Consider the following 18,988-nt stretch of genomic DNA (forward strand, 5'->3'; position numbering starts at 1 on the left):
GGGGGGAGGGAGCTGGACTATAGGGTTAACTGCATACACAAAGCATAGCTTCACCAACCATGAGGCCAGAATTAGGTGGTAAATGGCTTATCACTACTGACCATTCTGATCAAGGCTATAATGAAGGATCTCTGCTAGAAGGAGAAACAATGTAGACAAACTGAACTTTCCATGAAAGACCAAGTTTAGTGAACAGGGAGAGAAAAGGAGAACCCCTAAGACTAACACTTTGAGATATATTTAAACTTGCAATTCAAACCACTCCCAGAGGCTAGCTATCAGCTAAAAGACAAAATGATTGACAAAATAAATTCTATCATTTGTAAAGGAGTACTATGCTTCTCTAGGGAGCTCTGGTGGTAGAGTCCATAGGGAGTTGTACTGCTAACCAAAGGCCTTGTCTCTTTGCCAGTTCAAATCCACCACAGCTCTTCAAGAGAAAGATGGGAAATCTCCTCCCATGCAATTTACATCTTCAGAAACCTATTAGAAGGTCAGCTACTAGTAGGTTCTGACCAAACAGCAATGAGAATGGGTGATTATCCTCCATTAGAAAGTCATCTAAATGTGGCCTAGCAGTCAACATTTACCTTGGGCCATAAAAGGTAATACAATAAACTACAAAAAGAGAACCAGTGTCACTGGATAATATGTACAGAAATTGTTAAATGAGAACCTAATTTGACATGTATATTTTCTCCGAAATAAAAATAAAATTTATAAAAGTTGATAAAGAAGGGAGAGAGAACATTAACAATACCACTGTATATAGAACTTCACCTTTGCAAGAAAGGTTAAAATAATACATTTAAGACAAGGAAAGAAGAGAAGAAAGGTTTAAAAGTGAGTTATATATCATTTAATCAAGAAACACAAATCTTTCACTTGAACAAAACTCAAAAGAGTTAATTTATCACAGTCCCTGATACAAAGTTCATTAAAAAATGTAATGGATATTTCACTCCAGGGTCACCCACTTTGAATAATATTCCATGAGTTCCTCATTTTTCAATGCGGCGTAGTATTCCATTGTGTGGATATATCACAGCTTCTCTAGTCATTCATTTGTTGATGGGCCCTTAGGTTGCTTCCAACTCTTTGCTATTGTAAACAAAGCTGTGATAAACATGGGTGTGCATATATCTGCTTGGACATTATGCTGAGTGAAATATCTCAGTCACAAAGGGACAAATACTGCATGGTGCCACTGTTGTAGAATGAGTCTGACATCAGGGTTGGGGTGTGACAGAAAAAACTGGATAAATTACGTATATTGTATTGAAACAGATGAGGGAAAGAACAGAGTAGAGGTGATATATGATTGAGTATTATGGTTAGCACAGGAATCCAGAATTTCTCCTACAGGGAGAAAAGTGTGGCAATGAATGAATGGAAATCCAAAACCTCTGTAATGTCTACTAAAATTAATAATAATAAAAAAATGTAATGGAGAGCATTATGCTGAGTGAACTCAGTCCCTCAAGGATAAATATTATATAAAACTATTATGTAGAGTGAGTGTAAGGATTCAAGAGGGGGGGAGAAGGTGAAAGCAGAGGGATGAGGATGTGCAGGGGGAGGGAGGCTAATCATGGGGTTGTACAATTTGATGGGTGGAGAAGTGAGGAAAACTGAAATAATTTCTTCTTAAAAACAAAAATAAACTAGTAGAAAATTTTAAAAATGTAATGGGATTGCACTGGAGCATAGAGAAGCCAAAGTACAAGGAAGAATTCAAGATTCAAGATACTAAAGAGCTGAACAGAAGATTCCAAAAGGCAGCAGGAATGACAAAGCAAAATATTACAATGAAATGTGCGAGGAGCTAGAGTTGAAAAATCAAAAGGGCGGAACTCGTTCAGCATTTCTTAAGCTCAAGGAACTGAAGAACAAATTTAAACCTAAAGTTGCTATAATCAAGGATGCTTTAGGCAGAATATTAAATGATCCAGGAGGTATTAAAAGAAGATGGAAGGAATATATTGAGTCATTGTATCGAAAGGAATTGGCAGATACAGAAGAATTTAATGAAATAGCATTTGAGCCTTTGGTGATGAAGGCAGAAGTTCAAGCTGCTTTGAAGGAAATAGCAAAAAATAAGGCCCCAGGAATAGATGGTATACCAATTGACATATTTCAGCTAAGAGATGCTGCCCTGGATGGGCTCACCAAGTTGTGCCAAGAAATCTGGAGAACAACCACTTGGCCAACTGACTGGAAGAGATCTATACTTGTTCCCATTCCAAAGAAGGGTACCCAACTGAGTGCGGAAACTACAGAACAGTATCATTGATTTCACATGCAAGCAAGATTTTACTGAAGATTATCCAAAAACGACTAGAACAGCACATCAGCAGAGAACTGCCGGAAGTCCAGGCTGGGTTTAGAAGGGGTTGTGGTACTAGGGATATTGTAGCTAATGTTAGATGGATCTTAGCTGAAAACAGGGAATACCAGAAGAATGTCTATCTGTATTTCATTGATTATGCAAAGGTGTTTGACTGTGTGGATCATAATAAACTGTGGCTGACTCTGAGAAGAAGGGGAATCCCAGAAAATTTAATCATGCTAATGCGAAACCTATACTTGGACCAAGAGGCAGTCGTCAGAACAGAGCAGGGTAACACTGCATGGTTCAAAATTGGGAAGGGTGTACACCAGGGATGTGTCCTGTCTCCATACCTTTTCAACCTGTATGCAGAGCAGATTATCTGGGAGGCTGGGCTCTATGAGGAGAATTGTGGAGTCAGGATTGGTGGAAGATCTATTAACAATCTGCATTATGCAGATGATACAACCCTGCTTGCTGAAACTGAGAAGGACCTCATGCACTTGCTGCAGAGGGTCAAGGACTGCAGCCTTCAATACGGACTGAGGCTCAATGTCAAGAAGACAAAGATTCTGAGCACTGGACCAATTGGTAGCATCAGGATAGATAGCGAAGAGATTGAGATTGTGCACAGCTTCAATTTGCTTGGCTCCACGGTCAACACTCCTGGCACCAGCAGCCAGGAAATAAAAAAACGTATCACGATGGGAAAGTCTGCTGTTAGGGACCTCTCTAAAGTACTCAAGAGCAACGGTGTCTCTCTGGAGATTAAGGTGCTCCTGGTACAGGCCATGGTCTTTGCAATCACTTGTTATGCATCAGAGAGTTGGACAATAACTAGGGAGGATAGAAGGAGAAGTGATGCCTTTGAGCTGTGGTGCTGGAGAAGAGTATTGAGTGTACCCTGGACTGCCAAGAAAACAAACACATTCATCCTAGAGAGGGTTAAACCAGGCTACTCCTTGGAGGCAAGGATTCTGGGGCTTTGTCTGATGTACTTTGGACATGTTGTAAGGAGAGACGGGTGCTTGGAAAGGGACATCATGCTTGGTAGGGTGGAGGGACAGCACAGGAGGGGAATACCCTCTATGAGGTGGATTGATTCAGTGACTGGGGTAATCAGGATGGGTGTGTCAGAGGCAATGCGATTGGCACAGGATAGAGCAGGGTTTAGGGCTGTTGTACATAGGGTCGCTATGAGTCGCAAACGACTCGACGGCACATAACAACAACAACAATGGGAAGTATATACTCTAACAATTTCTTTTAGTGTCCATTAATTACATTTATATACTAGAAAATGGAGCTTTTATGACCTTATATAAAGGGAGATGTCCTGCTAACTCAAAGGCCGGGCCTCTCTGGACGTCTGAATCCACTAACAGCTTTCTGGGAGAAAGACAGGCAATCTCCTCCAGTGCAATTTATGGCCTTGGAAACAGAATGGAGGCCTACCTATGAATCAATTTTGGCTCTGTGGCACAAAGTTTCATATACTATAAAAGTACTTTATTAGACTGAGGTTCTATGAAATCATTCTAGGAAATTTAAAAACATTTTTCTATTAATTTTAAGTGGCCCAAGAATTCAACAATATCGAATTTTGCAGAATGAAATGTTAATAAATAATTTTAAGAGTTTTCACACTCTGCTTTCATCCAGTAAGTGGATATAATGATAAATTAAACAGGCAAAGTACAAAAATAAAGTCAAGAATCATGATTTACCTACATACAAAGTAATAATAAATTTATATCGATGATGTTCAAAAAGATATTTAACACTCTGTATACCTATGTTCACACAGCATTATTCACTATAGCAAGTAAATGGACACAATCTAAATGCCCATCAACAAACTACTGGATAGAAAAACTATGGCTGGAGGCAAGGATCCTAAAGCTTTATCTGACATACTTTGGACATGTTGCAAGGAGGGACCAGTCCTTGGAGAGGGACGTCATGCTTGAGAGGGAGGAGGGACAGTGCAGGAGGGGAAGACACTCTATGAGGTGGATTGATTCAGTGACTGGGGTAATCAGGGTGGATGTGTCAGAGACAGTGTGACTGGGACAGGACAGAGCAGAGTTTAGGGCTGTTGTACATAGGGTTGCTATGAGTTGCAAGTGACTCGACAGCACATAACAATAACAACATATGCACATAACAGAATACTAGGCAGCACTAGAGAATAATGAAGTACTCATAAAGTACAACACAATACGCGACAGTCTAGAGGGCATCTTGGGTTTAGTGAAGTAACTCAGTCACAAAAGAACAAATACTGCACTAGATCACTACTGTAAAAATTGGAGGCTAACTGAGGGGCCAAGGGAGAAAAGAAATGGAATGGGTAGACAAAACACTACAGGAACTAAGCAAGGGAGACTCAACTCTGGAAGAATGGAAACAAAGACAATATAAATATTGCAAATAGCAAATAGTAAAAAAAATACACATAACTGTTTAAAAAGGAAAGGTGTAGAAGGAAAAGGAAATCACTAGGACAACAAAGATTAGTATAGGGAATGAGGCAGGTAAAGGAACAGGTAATGTACGATAGGGATTTGAGACAGGGAGACAAAACTAATAGGTCAATAGTCAATAGTAATTATATTCAAAATACAAAGTACAGAAATGGCTGAATAAAACAAAATTATGAATGATCCTAAAAAGACTGTATATGAATGATTGTATAAAAGTGAATGATAGTATAAATAAATTATAAATTTTTAAGATACTTGAAATTGTTTTTAACATTTACTTTAAGGAAAACATAGGATTCATATAATAATTATGTTTAGGTTTGTTGTTCCTAGGGTCGCTGTGAGTCATACTAAACTCAATGGCACCTAATAACATAACAAAATAATTTATTATATAATTCTTATTGTTCATACCTTTTTGAGTCAACTTGTTATTACTTTGCTTGATCACTCATTTTATTAATTAATTAACTCTATGACATTGTCCATTTAAAAAATATTAAATCCATACTTTCTACTTCTCCCTTCCTGAACATAGAGGGTGACAACAGTGGCCTAGCACAGGGTGTCAGGACTCAACAACCAATACAGAAGGAGGGCATTTGTCTGTGGGGAGATTATAGAAAACTGGTTATGTAAAGGGAATTGATCAAAAAGTAAGACGTATTGGGGATAATGGTTTCAATGAACCATTCCTCCAGTACCACATGTACTACTAGAAATAATGATTACAAAATACCCTTAACCAAGTAAAAGAAATTTTGACTTAGTGACTATTTACCTTCTTTAATTTTTTTTAAATTACATGTATCAGTAGGAAAAATCAATTTAGAAGAGGTTAATAAAAATTTACAATACACTTTTAACCTTCTCATTTTATCAATGATCTACTAACTCATTGTTGTAGAGTTTATTCCAATCTTAGTGACCCTTCATTGGATTTCCCATGCTGTAAATTTTTACAGAATGCAATTTCTAATCTTTCTCCTTGGAGACTGCATGTACGGCTCCATAAATTGTTAAACTTAAGAGAAATTCAGAATTATTGAACTGTTATATAAATTATGTTAGTTCTTTGAAACAACTCCAAAGTATGAAGTGGGGCACTCTTTGGTGGCTTAATGATAAGGAACTGCACTACCCACCCAAAGGTATGTGATTCAAATCCACCATCTACTCTACAGGAGAAAGATGCATAATCTCCTCCTCTTTACTGAGTCTAAAAGGGGGAGGGTCAGTGGCCACTGGTGAGTTCTGACTCAGTGGTACAGAACATGCATACATGTACGTAGTAGTACTATGAGTAAAAAGTGCAACCTTTCTTAAATTGTTAATACACTAAATACACATTAACCTTGGTGTTTTAATGCTAATTCTCAAAAAATTATTAATTACATTAGTAGCATTGTTGTATGTCCCTCTAGTTGAATTATCACAACAGAACTCAAGGATTAAAATTTCTATAAACTCACTTTCAAGTTTACAGCAATAACAATAGTAGAGTTTACAGAATAACAATAGCAGCAATTTTCCCAAAGGATACTATAAATTTATGATAGTAATCTAAGTGTGATCAGAAACTCTCATCACCCTCCTCTAACTTGGCATACTACAAAATATTGTAGTACACAAAATATTTTGTAATACACACAAGGACTAATATTCAGTGCCAGGGGCCTTAAAAAATAATCTTTGTCTATAGCTGCTATAGCTACATGATAAACCAAACAAGAAAATACCAAATCATTAGCTATCTCATACCTGTGTAAAATGTTAAAGATTACCTTTCTTCTTTGTCCAATGTTTTCTTTTCTGCTGCAGTGACTTTTTTGGGTGGCACAGGAGGGGTCACTTTTCTACATATCTCCTCAATGATGCGTTTGTTCATTCTGCTTTGCAATGCAGCTTTTAGTAAAATTCTCTCCACTGCAGTTATACCGTCTCCATGACTGTATTTAGGAATTTCTGGTTGCATTAAAATTTCTATGTCATCTAGCCAAGGAGGATAGTAGGAGTTCTGTTTTCCTGAGAGTTTGTGGTGAAGTTTAATTAGCAAAGACAATATGCTTTCTTTTATTTCCAAAATGGCTGTAGTTAGCTGTGGAGCTGAACCAGGAGCAGACCATTTACTTGAAGTTTTGGGACGAACCACCTGATTTGCTTCACTGCTACTACGATTGATGATCTCCTGAAATTTCTTTCTACGTTCTGCCACTAAGCTGAAAACTTGAGCTGTGCCAGAATTCTACCATTAAAAAAAAGAAGAAAATCAAGAGAAATTATTCAGCATCAATTTTTGAGAACATAAATAGTACCAACATGTTCCAAAAGTTAAAAGTTTCATATAAGGCTTTATTTAAATAGTTTTAAGGACTTATTTCTATTTAAACTTTCTTCAAGTCTCAAGGGAATGTTGTTGATTTAAATGTATACTGCAAAAAATGAGACAATATATGGGCAAGCTGTAATATTTTTTAAAAATATATATTTTTCTGTGACATATATTTCTAATTCCATCCACCTCTCTTTCTCTTTCAATTTACTTAGTCCCATTCAATGTAGAAATAGCAAAAAGCAGAAAGAATAATGCCATTAATAACAGCTCTTTCACAACCATGATCTATCTACCACAGAAAAGAGAACAAGCTTAAGCACGTGCTTGTCTGTGTGTGATTTGCCTAAGAATGTTCTATCATTAATTGATAAATTAAATTTCATAAATCTGTACTTTTAATTAATCTCATTTTCAAAGAACTTGAAGAGGTTGACAATTACCTCTAATATAAAAGCTTAATTATTAAACTAAAATACACAGATCAAATTAATCTTTCATATTTAAATGTCACTGTTAATAGTCATTTTAAAATATTTTAAACTATTTTCTCAACAGTAATCTCTCCAGCAGCTTTTCTATTAAAGCAGACAAACTGAATTAGGATTCTCTACAAAAATCTTATGTTAGTTAACATATGAATCAGTTTAATGGGATTTATTAATTTTTTAAGTTGGCATAATGGGATATTCACTATCTATTGAGCTTTCATAAGCCAAATTACAGTAAACCTTGTTTTACCATTAAAGCTATTTTTAAATTATACTTTATTGGCTTTAGAGGTAAAGCTGACTCATATAGAATTCCAGTACTGTAATCAAAACTCTTCATGGGGAAAAAGAAAACCAAAAAAAAACTCTTTGTGGTATTAACAGCCAAACATACTGTCAGAGTCAGAGAAAGTTTCTATGAATGTATTCTACTATGGAAAAGGTCTAATACAATGTTCTCTACTGACAAAAAACCTACATTGTTGTGGCCAGAAGTATTTAAGTTTGGTTACTGGCATGTCATTTCAAGATTTTTCATTTCTGCTTTTCAACTATCAATTAATTAAGCTACATGCAATGAGAAAGCTAATTATCAAAATTAATTCAAATACACATTATACAGTTTAATATTTTTATGGATTCATGTTATTATCAAAATTAATCAATTGCCATTGAAGCAAAAAAAATTAATATTTATAAGTAGTCATGCTGCTTTCAAATAACTACAAATAACTATTAGATTTCTTTAATATAGAAGGCAGTCATTATAAGATGTTAGTATTACAGCTGCAATGATAAATGCAAACCCACTTAAATAAGTGTGCAATCTATAATCAGTGAAAAATATTGCAAGCATTAAATCTACTATTAAATGCACAATACTGTTTTAAGTTCAGATGGATTCTTATAAATCAAGCTAAATTCACTTTATCAAACACAGACCACATCCATTAATTAAACACTTTTTTTAAAAAACAACTCAATTGCATTAATTAAATGCACACTCAAATATTCTAAATATTTTTCCCCATTTCTAGTCAAAGTCATGTTGCTAGTCAAGGCAAATACCATACACATCTACCTCTCTCTGAAGGACTTTAGGTCGGCGTGAACTCTGGCAGATTAAAGGAAAAAGACTGGTGAGGCAGAAGTTGCTTAGGTAAACCAGAAAAACAAAATGCAATTTAAAGAGACCTAAACTTTTTTCTTTTATATATTGCAACATGATCTAAACAATATATTCCAACATACCATAAAACATTTCCTTTTATTCTATTGTTTTTCTCATATTTACCTGTAAAGAACCTAAGGTATCAGAACTAGTACTTGCAGGTGAGTCTCTCTTCACTTCAGGAGCTGTCTCAGGAACTCTGACTCTAACATAGTTGATAAAATGTCGCATGTTTGAAACTAAGTTACTTCCAGGAAACCAACTGTCATGGCAACGTTCTGACCCAGCCACTGATGCCTATAACATAAACATAATGAACATCAAATGTGTTCGGACAGGTCTCAGGTAAAAGAGAGATAAATGAGTTCAAAAATCACCCACTGTCTGTCATATTCCTGAATTCCTTACATTCTCATCAATAAGTTATAAAATGTTAATAAAACTCAACCACTGAATTAAAGACTGTATACCTTAATATTAATGAATAAATCCAATCAATAAGCAATATGACTCCTGAAAAGAATTTTTTCTCAATTTGTAAGTACTTGGCATTACAGGATACTTATCATTACAAATCCATAAAAACTCAAAGTAAAATATATAACTAACTTTACTGTGAAAGCAAACTTGAAAAAACAATCAAAGAATGATCTACTCTTAAAAGATATCTTACTGACATTTTAGAATCTATGAAAAAATACACACTGCGTCAACTAGGACTACAGGATCCAGTCCATAAGGCATTGTACTGCTAAACCAAGGACACCTCTCTGGCAGCTGGAATCCACCAGCAGCTCCACAAGTAGAAAGATGAACTATCTCCTCTCAAGGGCTTACAGACTCCCAAAAAGCCACCACAAGGTAGCTAAGAATTGGTTCCAACTCAACAGCAATGAATCTGAATTTCTGAGGATTATTCAAAAATGAAGTACTAATTCCTTTGTTTGCTATTATATAATATCATAGTGTATCTTATCTTTTCAGCAGAAGAGTAAGAGGAGACTCTTAAATGTGTATAAGTAATTTAGAATAAGTTATTTTTATTGAAATTATACTTTTAATGCCCTGAAATGCATTAATAATTTGTATAGGTCAGTTTTTCAAACATTCTCCCATATAACAATATTTTCTCCATTAAGTTATAATCTGTACAGAAGGAATTTGTTACTCAAAAATAATGGAATTTTGAGGCTGCAGTTCTAAATTAATTGCTTACAGGTCATCAAAGTCTTTAACATAAAATAAAAAATACATTTACCACCATGCCGCACTCAGGCGCAATAATTTTGAAAAATACTACATAACTTGGGAGAGACTGGAGAGCATTATAATGAGTGAACTATTTGTCTCATAAGGACAAATACTGCATAAAAATCATTATTGTAAAAATAGAAGAACTAGTAAAACATGTATGGGGACCCAAGGAAGGAAGGGGTGAGTGCAGAGGGGTGAGGATGGGTAGAGTGAAACCAGGGAGTGCACAGTTTGGTGACTGGGGGGAGAGTGGAAGGAAATGGAAAGGATCCAGTGAGAACCTGAAAAAAAGCCTGGCTAATGATGCACAAGGTCCAAAGTAACTGATTTTATAGAACAGAAAGCATGTGAATGATTGTATGAAACACAATATGAATGAAGAATAGTGGGAAACACAATGTATAGGAATTTTGTGAGCAAACCAACATAAAATTTAAAAAATATATTAATCACTTAAGATTAATTTTTGTGATAAACTACAAAAATTTCAATTGCCATAATTCTACAAGAAGTATTTATCATATTAGGAAAAGTTTTCAAAGACAACATGTTATTTTAAATCTACAAATAAACTATGTATTTTAAGTCTTTCACTATTTCTTTTAAAATCTTAAAAGTATTGTGAATCATTCAATATATTTCAAGAGTACATACTACCTTTACTAAGGCGGTGTAACTTCATATTTAAAAATATAAAAAACTACTTACTTCTTCATCTGATTCTTCTTCAGGAGAATTTTCAAGTCCTAATTCAATCAGATATAAAACCATGCAGAGAACATGTTCTGACAGATTTTGATGATCCATCAAAATCTATGAAAAGGGAGAAATGTAATTATTTTCTCACAAAATAGATTTCATTTAACAGTTCAAAAATGTGTTAATGTTACAGGTTAAAATAGCATAATCACATTTCTAAAAATAAATAGAAACCATTATCATACATGTGAATAAGACTTCATCATTGTGAACAGGTAAATTAAAACAATTTAAAAAGTGGTTCCCTCTCAAGATCACATAGTATTGGGGACCAAAGCAGAAATCATGTTACATGATTACTAAAAGGGTGCACTGGTGGCCTAGAGGCAAGAAGCTGCACTGCAATCCCATAGGCATGTAGTTTGAATTCACCAGGAGCTCCATGGAAGGAGGATGGGCAGACTCCTCCCCTGAGATTAACTGCTTCTGAAAACCCATTGGAGGGTCAGATATGAGATGGTTCTGGTTCGATATTACACAAACAACAACAACTGCTAAAAGTGAATATATTAAATAATCCACTGAAACTATTAATAATAGACCAGTATCTAACATACTAATTTAACAAGAATAAGTTATACTCTCATTTGCTGATATTCTTCCTGGTGATAAGCACTATTATTAAATAAATCTGTTAAACAGGATACTATATGCAAATATTTTTAGTATAGTAAATGACATATAGTTGGAGGGGAAATAAACATTTATAGAACATTAATGTTCTTAAATTGGATTCTAATATAACAAGAGCTGTGACACAAACAAGACATGTACACACTCATGATCACAGCGGTATCACTTACAATTGGAAGGAAACAGAAATAATCCAAGTGTCCATCAATAGATGAATGGATACAGAAATTTCAGTAGATCTCTATATAATACTAACAAACAATATACATTTGCAAAACACTGCATAATATGGCTAAATCAAGATGTTACTATGCTGAGTGAAGTAAGTTGGTCAGAAAAGGGCAAATATTGTATACAATTACTTTTCTAAAACTAGAGGAAATTTGGATTGCACAGAGAATCATATTGGCTAGTTATCAGGGATGAGAAATTAAAAAAAGGAGTGAAAAAAAAAGTCACATAAGGTAAGTTAAATGCAAGGCAATACACAATAAGGAGACGATCAGCACAATATCACCTAAGAAACAGAAGGCACAGAGTGGTATAGAAAAATTAAAGGAAATAAGAATTACAGTGAGGAAGTGGAAAAATGTGATTACATTGAAGGTAAATATTATTTCTGTATAACAAAATGTGAGAAATGATTAAATGAAAATTAATTTGGTTTTTAACTGTCATTCCAATTATAAAAAGTAAAATATCTAGAAGGACTGGTTAATGGGTGCTGATATAATTTAGAAAACAACACTGGTGATAGCTGCACAACATGATGACCATAATCAGTGTCACTGAAGAAGACATATAAAAACCACTGAATTGGCAAAAATATTGTTTACATGCTGTTACCATGATTTTTAAAGAATCTGTCTCTGCAATTAAAATTACAATTTTTTTGTGACTATGTAAGTGTACACATTGGTTTATAGTTTATATGGATGAGAAAGGAAAAGATGCAAAAACTAAAAGTAAAGGCTTCTATGAGGAAAATATAATAAAGATTACTTTAGTTAGGGATTGTAAAAGAAGGCTTTATCATCTTACAGAGGCTTTCAGGACTACCTAAAGCCATCTGATCAAAAGAGGGAAGGAGTCAGAAGAGGGCAGGTGAAGAATGGTAGACACAACTGTGGCAAAACAAAAAGATTAAAAAAGATTATAGGCTAGGCTGACAGAAACTTTCCAAATGGCTGAGGAGACTGGGAAAGGAGGACTAATTCACTCAGTACCTAATCTACTGTGAATCAAGAATGGAGTTTCAAATAGTAATTTTTTTCCTCATATACAGCTTTTTATTTACCTCCCAGTAGTGAGTAATGGAGGCTTTAGTATTTTTTCTTAAAAATATGATTATATGACATGAGTTGTATCCACATCTATTTGACAGTGAACAGACTAAACCTTTTTTTTTCCTTTTAGAATTAAATCTATTTAAGGAACTCTGGTAGTATGCTTGATAGAGAATTGTGTGGCTAACCCAAAGGCCATGCCTCTTTGGTAGTTCAAATCCACCAGCCAGTCTGAGAGAAAAATCTGAGAAGCTTCTGCCCATATGATTTACAGTCTTAGAAACTCAATAAAGGGTCAACTATGAGTCAGAATCAACTTGACAGCAATGAGAGAGAATTCTATTTCTGTAAATCAACTTTTTTTTTTTTTTGGATGTTTGTAAATCAACTTTTAAAATTTATATTTATTTGTATTTAAATATCACTTGGGTAAAATGAAATTTTTTAAATTAGCATTAAAACTTTTTCATTAGGATCATGAAAGCTCTAAGTTGGAATTTTATAATTTATTCATAAAAATTTTATCAGACCTAATGCCCTTTTTATTTTTTTATAATGCATTATTTTCACATCAAGCAAATTAAAAGGTTGAAAAATTCTATCACTTAAAAAAGCTTCCTTAATTTTTTAAGCAAAAATTACTTATCATTAAGTCAGGAAATGGTCATCAGTTTCACCATGTGAACTAATTATCGAACGTCTAAAACTTGTATTTCTTCTATAACTTGTATAAACTTCTAAAATTTGTATTTCTGACCAAATGAGAATAACACCCAGTCACCTTGCAGGGAATGGTGTGAGGTTTGCCAATCTTGTTCCCCCAGTAGCCACGCCACACAGCGACTATGGAGAGCTTGGCCAGGATGATGGCTCCACAAATGGCAGTAGCTACCTCCTTGGAGTTGGAGTACTGGATGCCCAAACCAATATGGCCATTTGACAAAGGCTTTGAACCTGGTCTGCTGGCCAGCTATGTCTGCTTCTGCACAGGTATGATTTTTAAGACCTTGAGGGACATTGCCAAGATAGTCAATGATCTCAGACTCCTTGATGGGCAATGAGAAGAGATAAATCTCCTCCAAGGATTTGATTTTCATATATTTGACCGGATGGCCTAGCTTGGTGATGGCCACTTCTTATCCTCAGCTGTGCCTCCTCAAGCTCCATGGCCCCTCCCACAGTCCTGTCCACCATGGCAGCCCCAATCACACAGACCACTTCCAAAGCCTCTGTGGAAAACTCCGTGAGCTCCCATCCCAAGGCCTCTGGAGGCTCCTGCTGCAGCATCATCACTATTTTGTGTTTTCTCAAAGATGCTAAAAGCATATTCTTGATGCTGCTACAAAGGAACTCATTCAAAGCCCTCCATATTCTACTCCTTTTAGAGGTAGAAAGCCAAGAACAACCAAGTGGTTCTTAGTAAGATTTCTACTCCCATGGTTGCCATCTCAGTTTTGTAAGGTTACTGGGTTCTGCTGGTGATTTGTTCCCTACTGTTGCTGATTCTGTTCTTCCTGTAGTTTCTCAGATTTTGTTCCACAGAAGTCAAAGGTAAATATATAAATATTAAGAATGATAAAACAAATAGTTTATCAAACAGAATAACTAGTTCTTCATTATTTTCAAATTGGCAATCCCGAAGGCATGCAGTTTGAAGACACCAGCAGATCCGTGGCTAAACGATGGGCAATTAACTGCCTCTGAAGACCAGCCAGAGGGTCAGCTACGGGTCAGTGCTCAATGGTACACAACAACAAGATGTCACATATGTGTAATGATGACTAAATTTTCAATATATTTTAAATGTATATGTACCTTGCCTTAAAACTGGTACTTTAATGTAAACATCCTTTAGTATATTTATTAAAAAGAAATTCTAATCTGAGTCTTTCTATCCAAATTACTACTGTACCTTGTAAAGCAGAGTGAATAGCACAATGTGTAAAGTTTTACAGTGCAAAAGTCTCATGAGACCTTTATAGCTGGGATGGAGTGGTGTCCTTTTCTTATAAGGGGGCCAGGGATTTCCAGGGAACTTTCCACTTTGTTTTAAGCTGTAAAAATAAAACAAAATTAAAATTTAAAACTCAAAATTCAAAACTACAATATTAAAGGTGAAATAATTATTTAAAATTATTTCTAAACATAAATTGTATTGTCACATTTTTTTTCTATTCTGTACAGGCAATTCCTAACTTATGACATATTCAAGTTCTGACAACCACACTTACAACCATGTAGGTTGGGTTTGGCTTTGGTTGCGGTTTTTTGAGTTGTTGGTTTTGGTGGATGCACTTTTTCCCCCTGGCTGGTTTCATTTTGTCAGTTTTTGTTTGTTTATTTGTTTTTTACATCTTATCATTAATAATACACCCTATAGACAACGTTGCAGCATGTAAACCCAAGTTATCATTCACTCATAAACAGTCAAGATCAAATTTATATAGCGTGACAATGAAAAGCTACAACAATGAATTTTTTAAATGAGGTGTTCAACTTATATCAGAATCAACTTGGAGTTATCAGAGCAGAAGCCCATTAAAAGTCAAGGAACTGCTTATAGTTGAATTCCTTAAAAATACCAAATGATATCTCTTCTCTACACAATGAACATTACTATTCCCTTTATTATCAGATAAAAATATGTAGAAAGAGCTAAACTAAAACTAAAAAGAATTTGAGGTCTTAAAAAAAATTAACGAAGACAGAAAGAATTCAAAGTGAAGAACTAACACAAAAATTTCGGGTTCCACTGATAAAACAAAATAGATAACCTAAAAATTCTCCCACTAGCAACAATTAAAAAGCTGGATGTAATATAAAATATATTCTTTTAAATTCATATTTGAGCTTACAAAAAAGAAAGAATTCCCCTGACACTGAAAACAAAGGAGAAATTAATAACATGAACTACATATGCCAACAGATTTCAAGCCTTTGAGCAAACAAATCTAACCCCTTGGGCTCACAAAAGGCTTAAAGTTGTGAGAATACAAACCAAAAGAGAGAGGAAATAAAGTTTGTCTGTCTCTTCAAGGGTGGGAGAAAAACAGTCTTCCAGAAAGATAATAATTATGATCGTGTATGAAATGGTAAACTTAAAACATTAAAGGCAAATTTTGAGAGAAATGCTCAGAAAAAAATGACAAATCCACAATCACATTAGGGAATTTTAAAATATCTCTTAAAAAATTGCATAAAAGGAAGATATGACTAGGTATTTTGGCATGACAAGAGTCCAGACTAAGAGCTGCACCGTAAAGTGCTCTGGGGGGGAGGGGACTGTATAACAATGAAAGAACTTTTTCCCAAAGAAAAAAGTGATGGGGGTGGGGGGATGCAGGGAGGGAAATGTGCAACAATGAATGATTGGAAACCCAGGTTCTTTATAAACTTTCATTAAAATCTCAACTAAAAAAAGTTTAAAATAATAAAAAAAGGAAAAAATTTAATTCTAAATTTTCTTTATTTTGTTGTGATTACTAAGTAACAGTTGAGAGTACATAAAGCAAAATATACACCAATTCAACAGTTTCTACATGTACAATTTAGTGATACTAATTATATTCTCTGAACTGTGAAATTATTCTCACAATTCACAAAGCAATGTGTAGGGAGGGAAAGAAATCTGTAGCCTTAACTACAATTCAAACAAGAAATAAAACTCAGCAGCCAAGAAATAATACAGGGGAAGAAACTTCAAACTACATTGAAAGAAGAGAACAATGAAAAAATAGTAAAATGGTAAACAAAGCAAAAACAGAATAGAAAAACAAAACTATGGGCAATTTTGGAGTTAGGCACTTAAGTGTGTCTGTAAGTTTAATTTGTGTAAGGCAGAACAAGCACAAACAGTTCCTAGTCTTACTTTCTTCATGTGCTCACAGCCATGAAGTCGGAACTGACTCATAGCTCATGTACCAGCAGGTTTTGGGGAGGCTATAAATCACACAGGAGAAAACTGTCCATCTTTCCACTGGGATGGCTGGTGGATTTGAACCATAAGAGAGGTGAAGTCTTTCAGTTAGCAATGCAACTCACTATGGAGTAAGAACTTTAGTGGCCAAAAACCTCAAAGCCTTTTCTATGATTTAAAACCTGAATAACCAGTATGTCATTAGAATTTTTTTAAGGGTTTGTTTCTTTTTTTATTAATTGTAATGAAAGTTTACAGAGACTTTGGATTTCCATTCATTCATTCTTGCATACTTTCCTCCCTGCTCACCACCCCTTGCCCCAATATGTCAGTATATTTGTAATGAAGAATAAAAAGTTACAGATAATTTTCTGATAAGAGTAATCAATAATAAGAACATGTAAACACAATGTAAAAGGAAGATAAAATTATAGATATTTTAAAATCATTAAGCATATACATAAGACAGAACACTTCTTAGCAAAAAATACAGCTTAGTAATTTATGGGTGTCTAAGGTTTGTCATACAAAATTGTTGTTCCTAGCCAAAGATTAGCCACTTGTTTTATGCTAAAGTAATTAATTGTTGTATTAAAGAGAGAGGATTAGAATGGGATATAAGCTCCATCCTACTAGAGGCTTATATAAGCTCATGGGACCTCAGCACCATGGGCTTTTCTCTTTTGTAAAACCTTGCTCACCTGGGACATAGTTTACAGCTGCTCACGAGTATCTACAACACCAGCCTGCATCACCCACAGTTGCCATCCAGCTGTGCTACAACTAACAGTCTACAGAACTCTAGCCCATCACTCACCAGTTTCTCCTAAAAACCTGTGACTTCTCATAAATAGTCTGCTAATAATCTTAGCAGGACAAATTACAAAAACAATTATCCTTCTCACAAAACTATTTTAAAAGCTAAGAAGACTGTCAAAGGTGGGTAATTTTCTGTTAGAACCTCTACTTAGAATATTATTGCTTTTAATTTTTGACTCATGTACTTTTAACCTGTTAGTTAAATTTGTGTCTTCTAGGCTGCAACAGTTCCATGATGCATCTTCAAGGATATGAACATGTATGGCTAAGCACAACCGATAACAGTGCATCTAAATTCCAAAATCAATCTCCGCAATAGTCTACATGTTTCCTATTGCCAAAGGGGCCCTTTAGAGTAGTGAGAGAAGATCTTCACCCTGAAACCTAGGTGTCCCTTTTCAGCAGGAAGTAGGTAAGAGAATACGCCATCCCCTTTTCCTTATGAATCAGGGTGAAATCTCTCTCAGGGAAGAGTGATAGGGAATGGCAAAGGACACAATGACAAAGGAGATTAATCAGAACTGGTTTTGACAAGCACTGTGGCAACGGGACAATTAAACTTTAAAGGAATATTCAACCTGAATCCTTCTGGTCATATGGAGAATTTGAAAGTATTACTTTGAGTTTATTATGTTTAATTTGTTTTATTTGTGTATAAAGGATGCTAATCTAGATGATAACATAATTATGATAAAAGCAAAAGGGGAAATATGGGAAGCCAATACTAAAGATTTGTAATAAAGCAAATGCTATTTAAATTTTTAAAAAGGGGGAAAAAAGAATTTAAAATAAAAAAAAGGTGAGTGATTTTAATCTGCGGCACTCAGGCCTGGTTTAAATTATTTTTGGTCAAACATCTGGTATAGCAATAGCCTGTCCATTTGCTGTACAGAAGTAACGTGTGGTTGCTGTGATGCTGAACAGTGTGACACTGATGTGTAAAATGCAATAATGGTTACCCAAGGTGGACAAGGTTTGGTGGAGCTTCCCAATTAAAACAAGCTTAGAAGCAGGAGTGGCATCCACTTCCAAAATAGCTTGCCTCCGGAAATCCTATGAACTTGGAGAAATGAAGAAAGTTATACTAGTGTTCAGTTCTTTCATAGTGTCTCTATGAGTCATCTATGACTTGATGGCACTTAACAACAACAACAAGACCTATAATATGTAAAGAACATTAATCTATAAAACTATCCATACAAAGGAAAACATATATACGGTCTGGATCATTGAACATGCAAGTTGAATAAAAATTTAAGAAATATCTACATAAAAACAATACAAAAGTTAGTCTACTTTTCCAGAAATTAACTGAAAATTAGTTAAATGCATAAATAATAGTTGAAATTATAAAATGCTTAGAGTGAAACATGGGCTTTATGACCTTAGATTATAGACAATGTCATCTTTTATAAAGAAAGCTCTAGGGGTCTTCTGAGGAACAAGTTTCACTGCCAACCTAAAGAAAGGCACTTCAAGCATGCAAGGATGGTTCAATATAAGAAAAACAAT

The 18,988-nt window shown here is 34.8% G+C and overlaps 1 protein-coding gene across 1 annotated transcript in view; it reads right to left on the reverse strand.

The window, feature by feature from the left end:
* The window catches only part of UBR3 (ubiquitin protein ligase E3 component n-recognin 3 (putative)), a 272,765-nt gene that overhangs the window by 101,621 nt on the left and 152,156 nt on the right, over nt 1–18,988 (reverse strand). The window contains exons 20-23 of the mRNA XM_006878857.1: nt 14,654–14,795; nt 10,765–10,876; nt 8,933–9,099; nt 6,600–7,060 (exon numbers count right to left, since the gene is read on the reverse strand). Of these exons, the coding sequence (XP_006878919.1) occupies nt 6,600–7,060; nt 8,933–9,099; nt 10,765–10,876; nt 14,654–14,795 (882 nt within the window). The remainder of the gene's footprint in view (nt 1–6,599; nt 7,061–8,932; nt 9,100–10,764; nt 10,877–14,653; nt 14,796–18,988) is intronic.

The sequence above is a fragment of the Elephantulus edwardii genome, unplaced genomic scaffold (assembly GCF_000299155.1).
Source record: "Elephantulus edwardii isolate Elephantulus edwardi_28Jun2011 unplaced genomic scaffold, EleEdw1.0 scaffold00001, whole genome shotgun sequence".
NCBI lineage: Eukaryota > Metazoa > Chordata > Mammalia > Macroscelidea > Macroscelididae > Elephantulus > Elephantulus edwardii.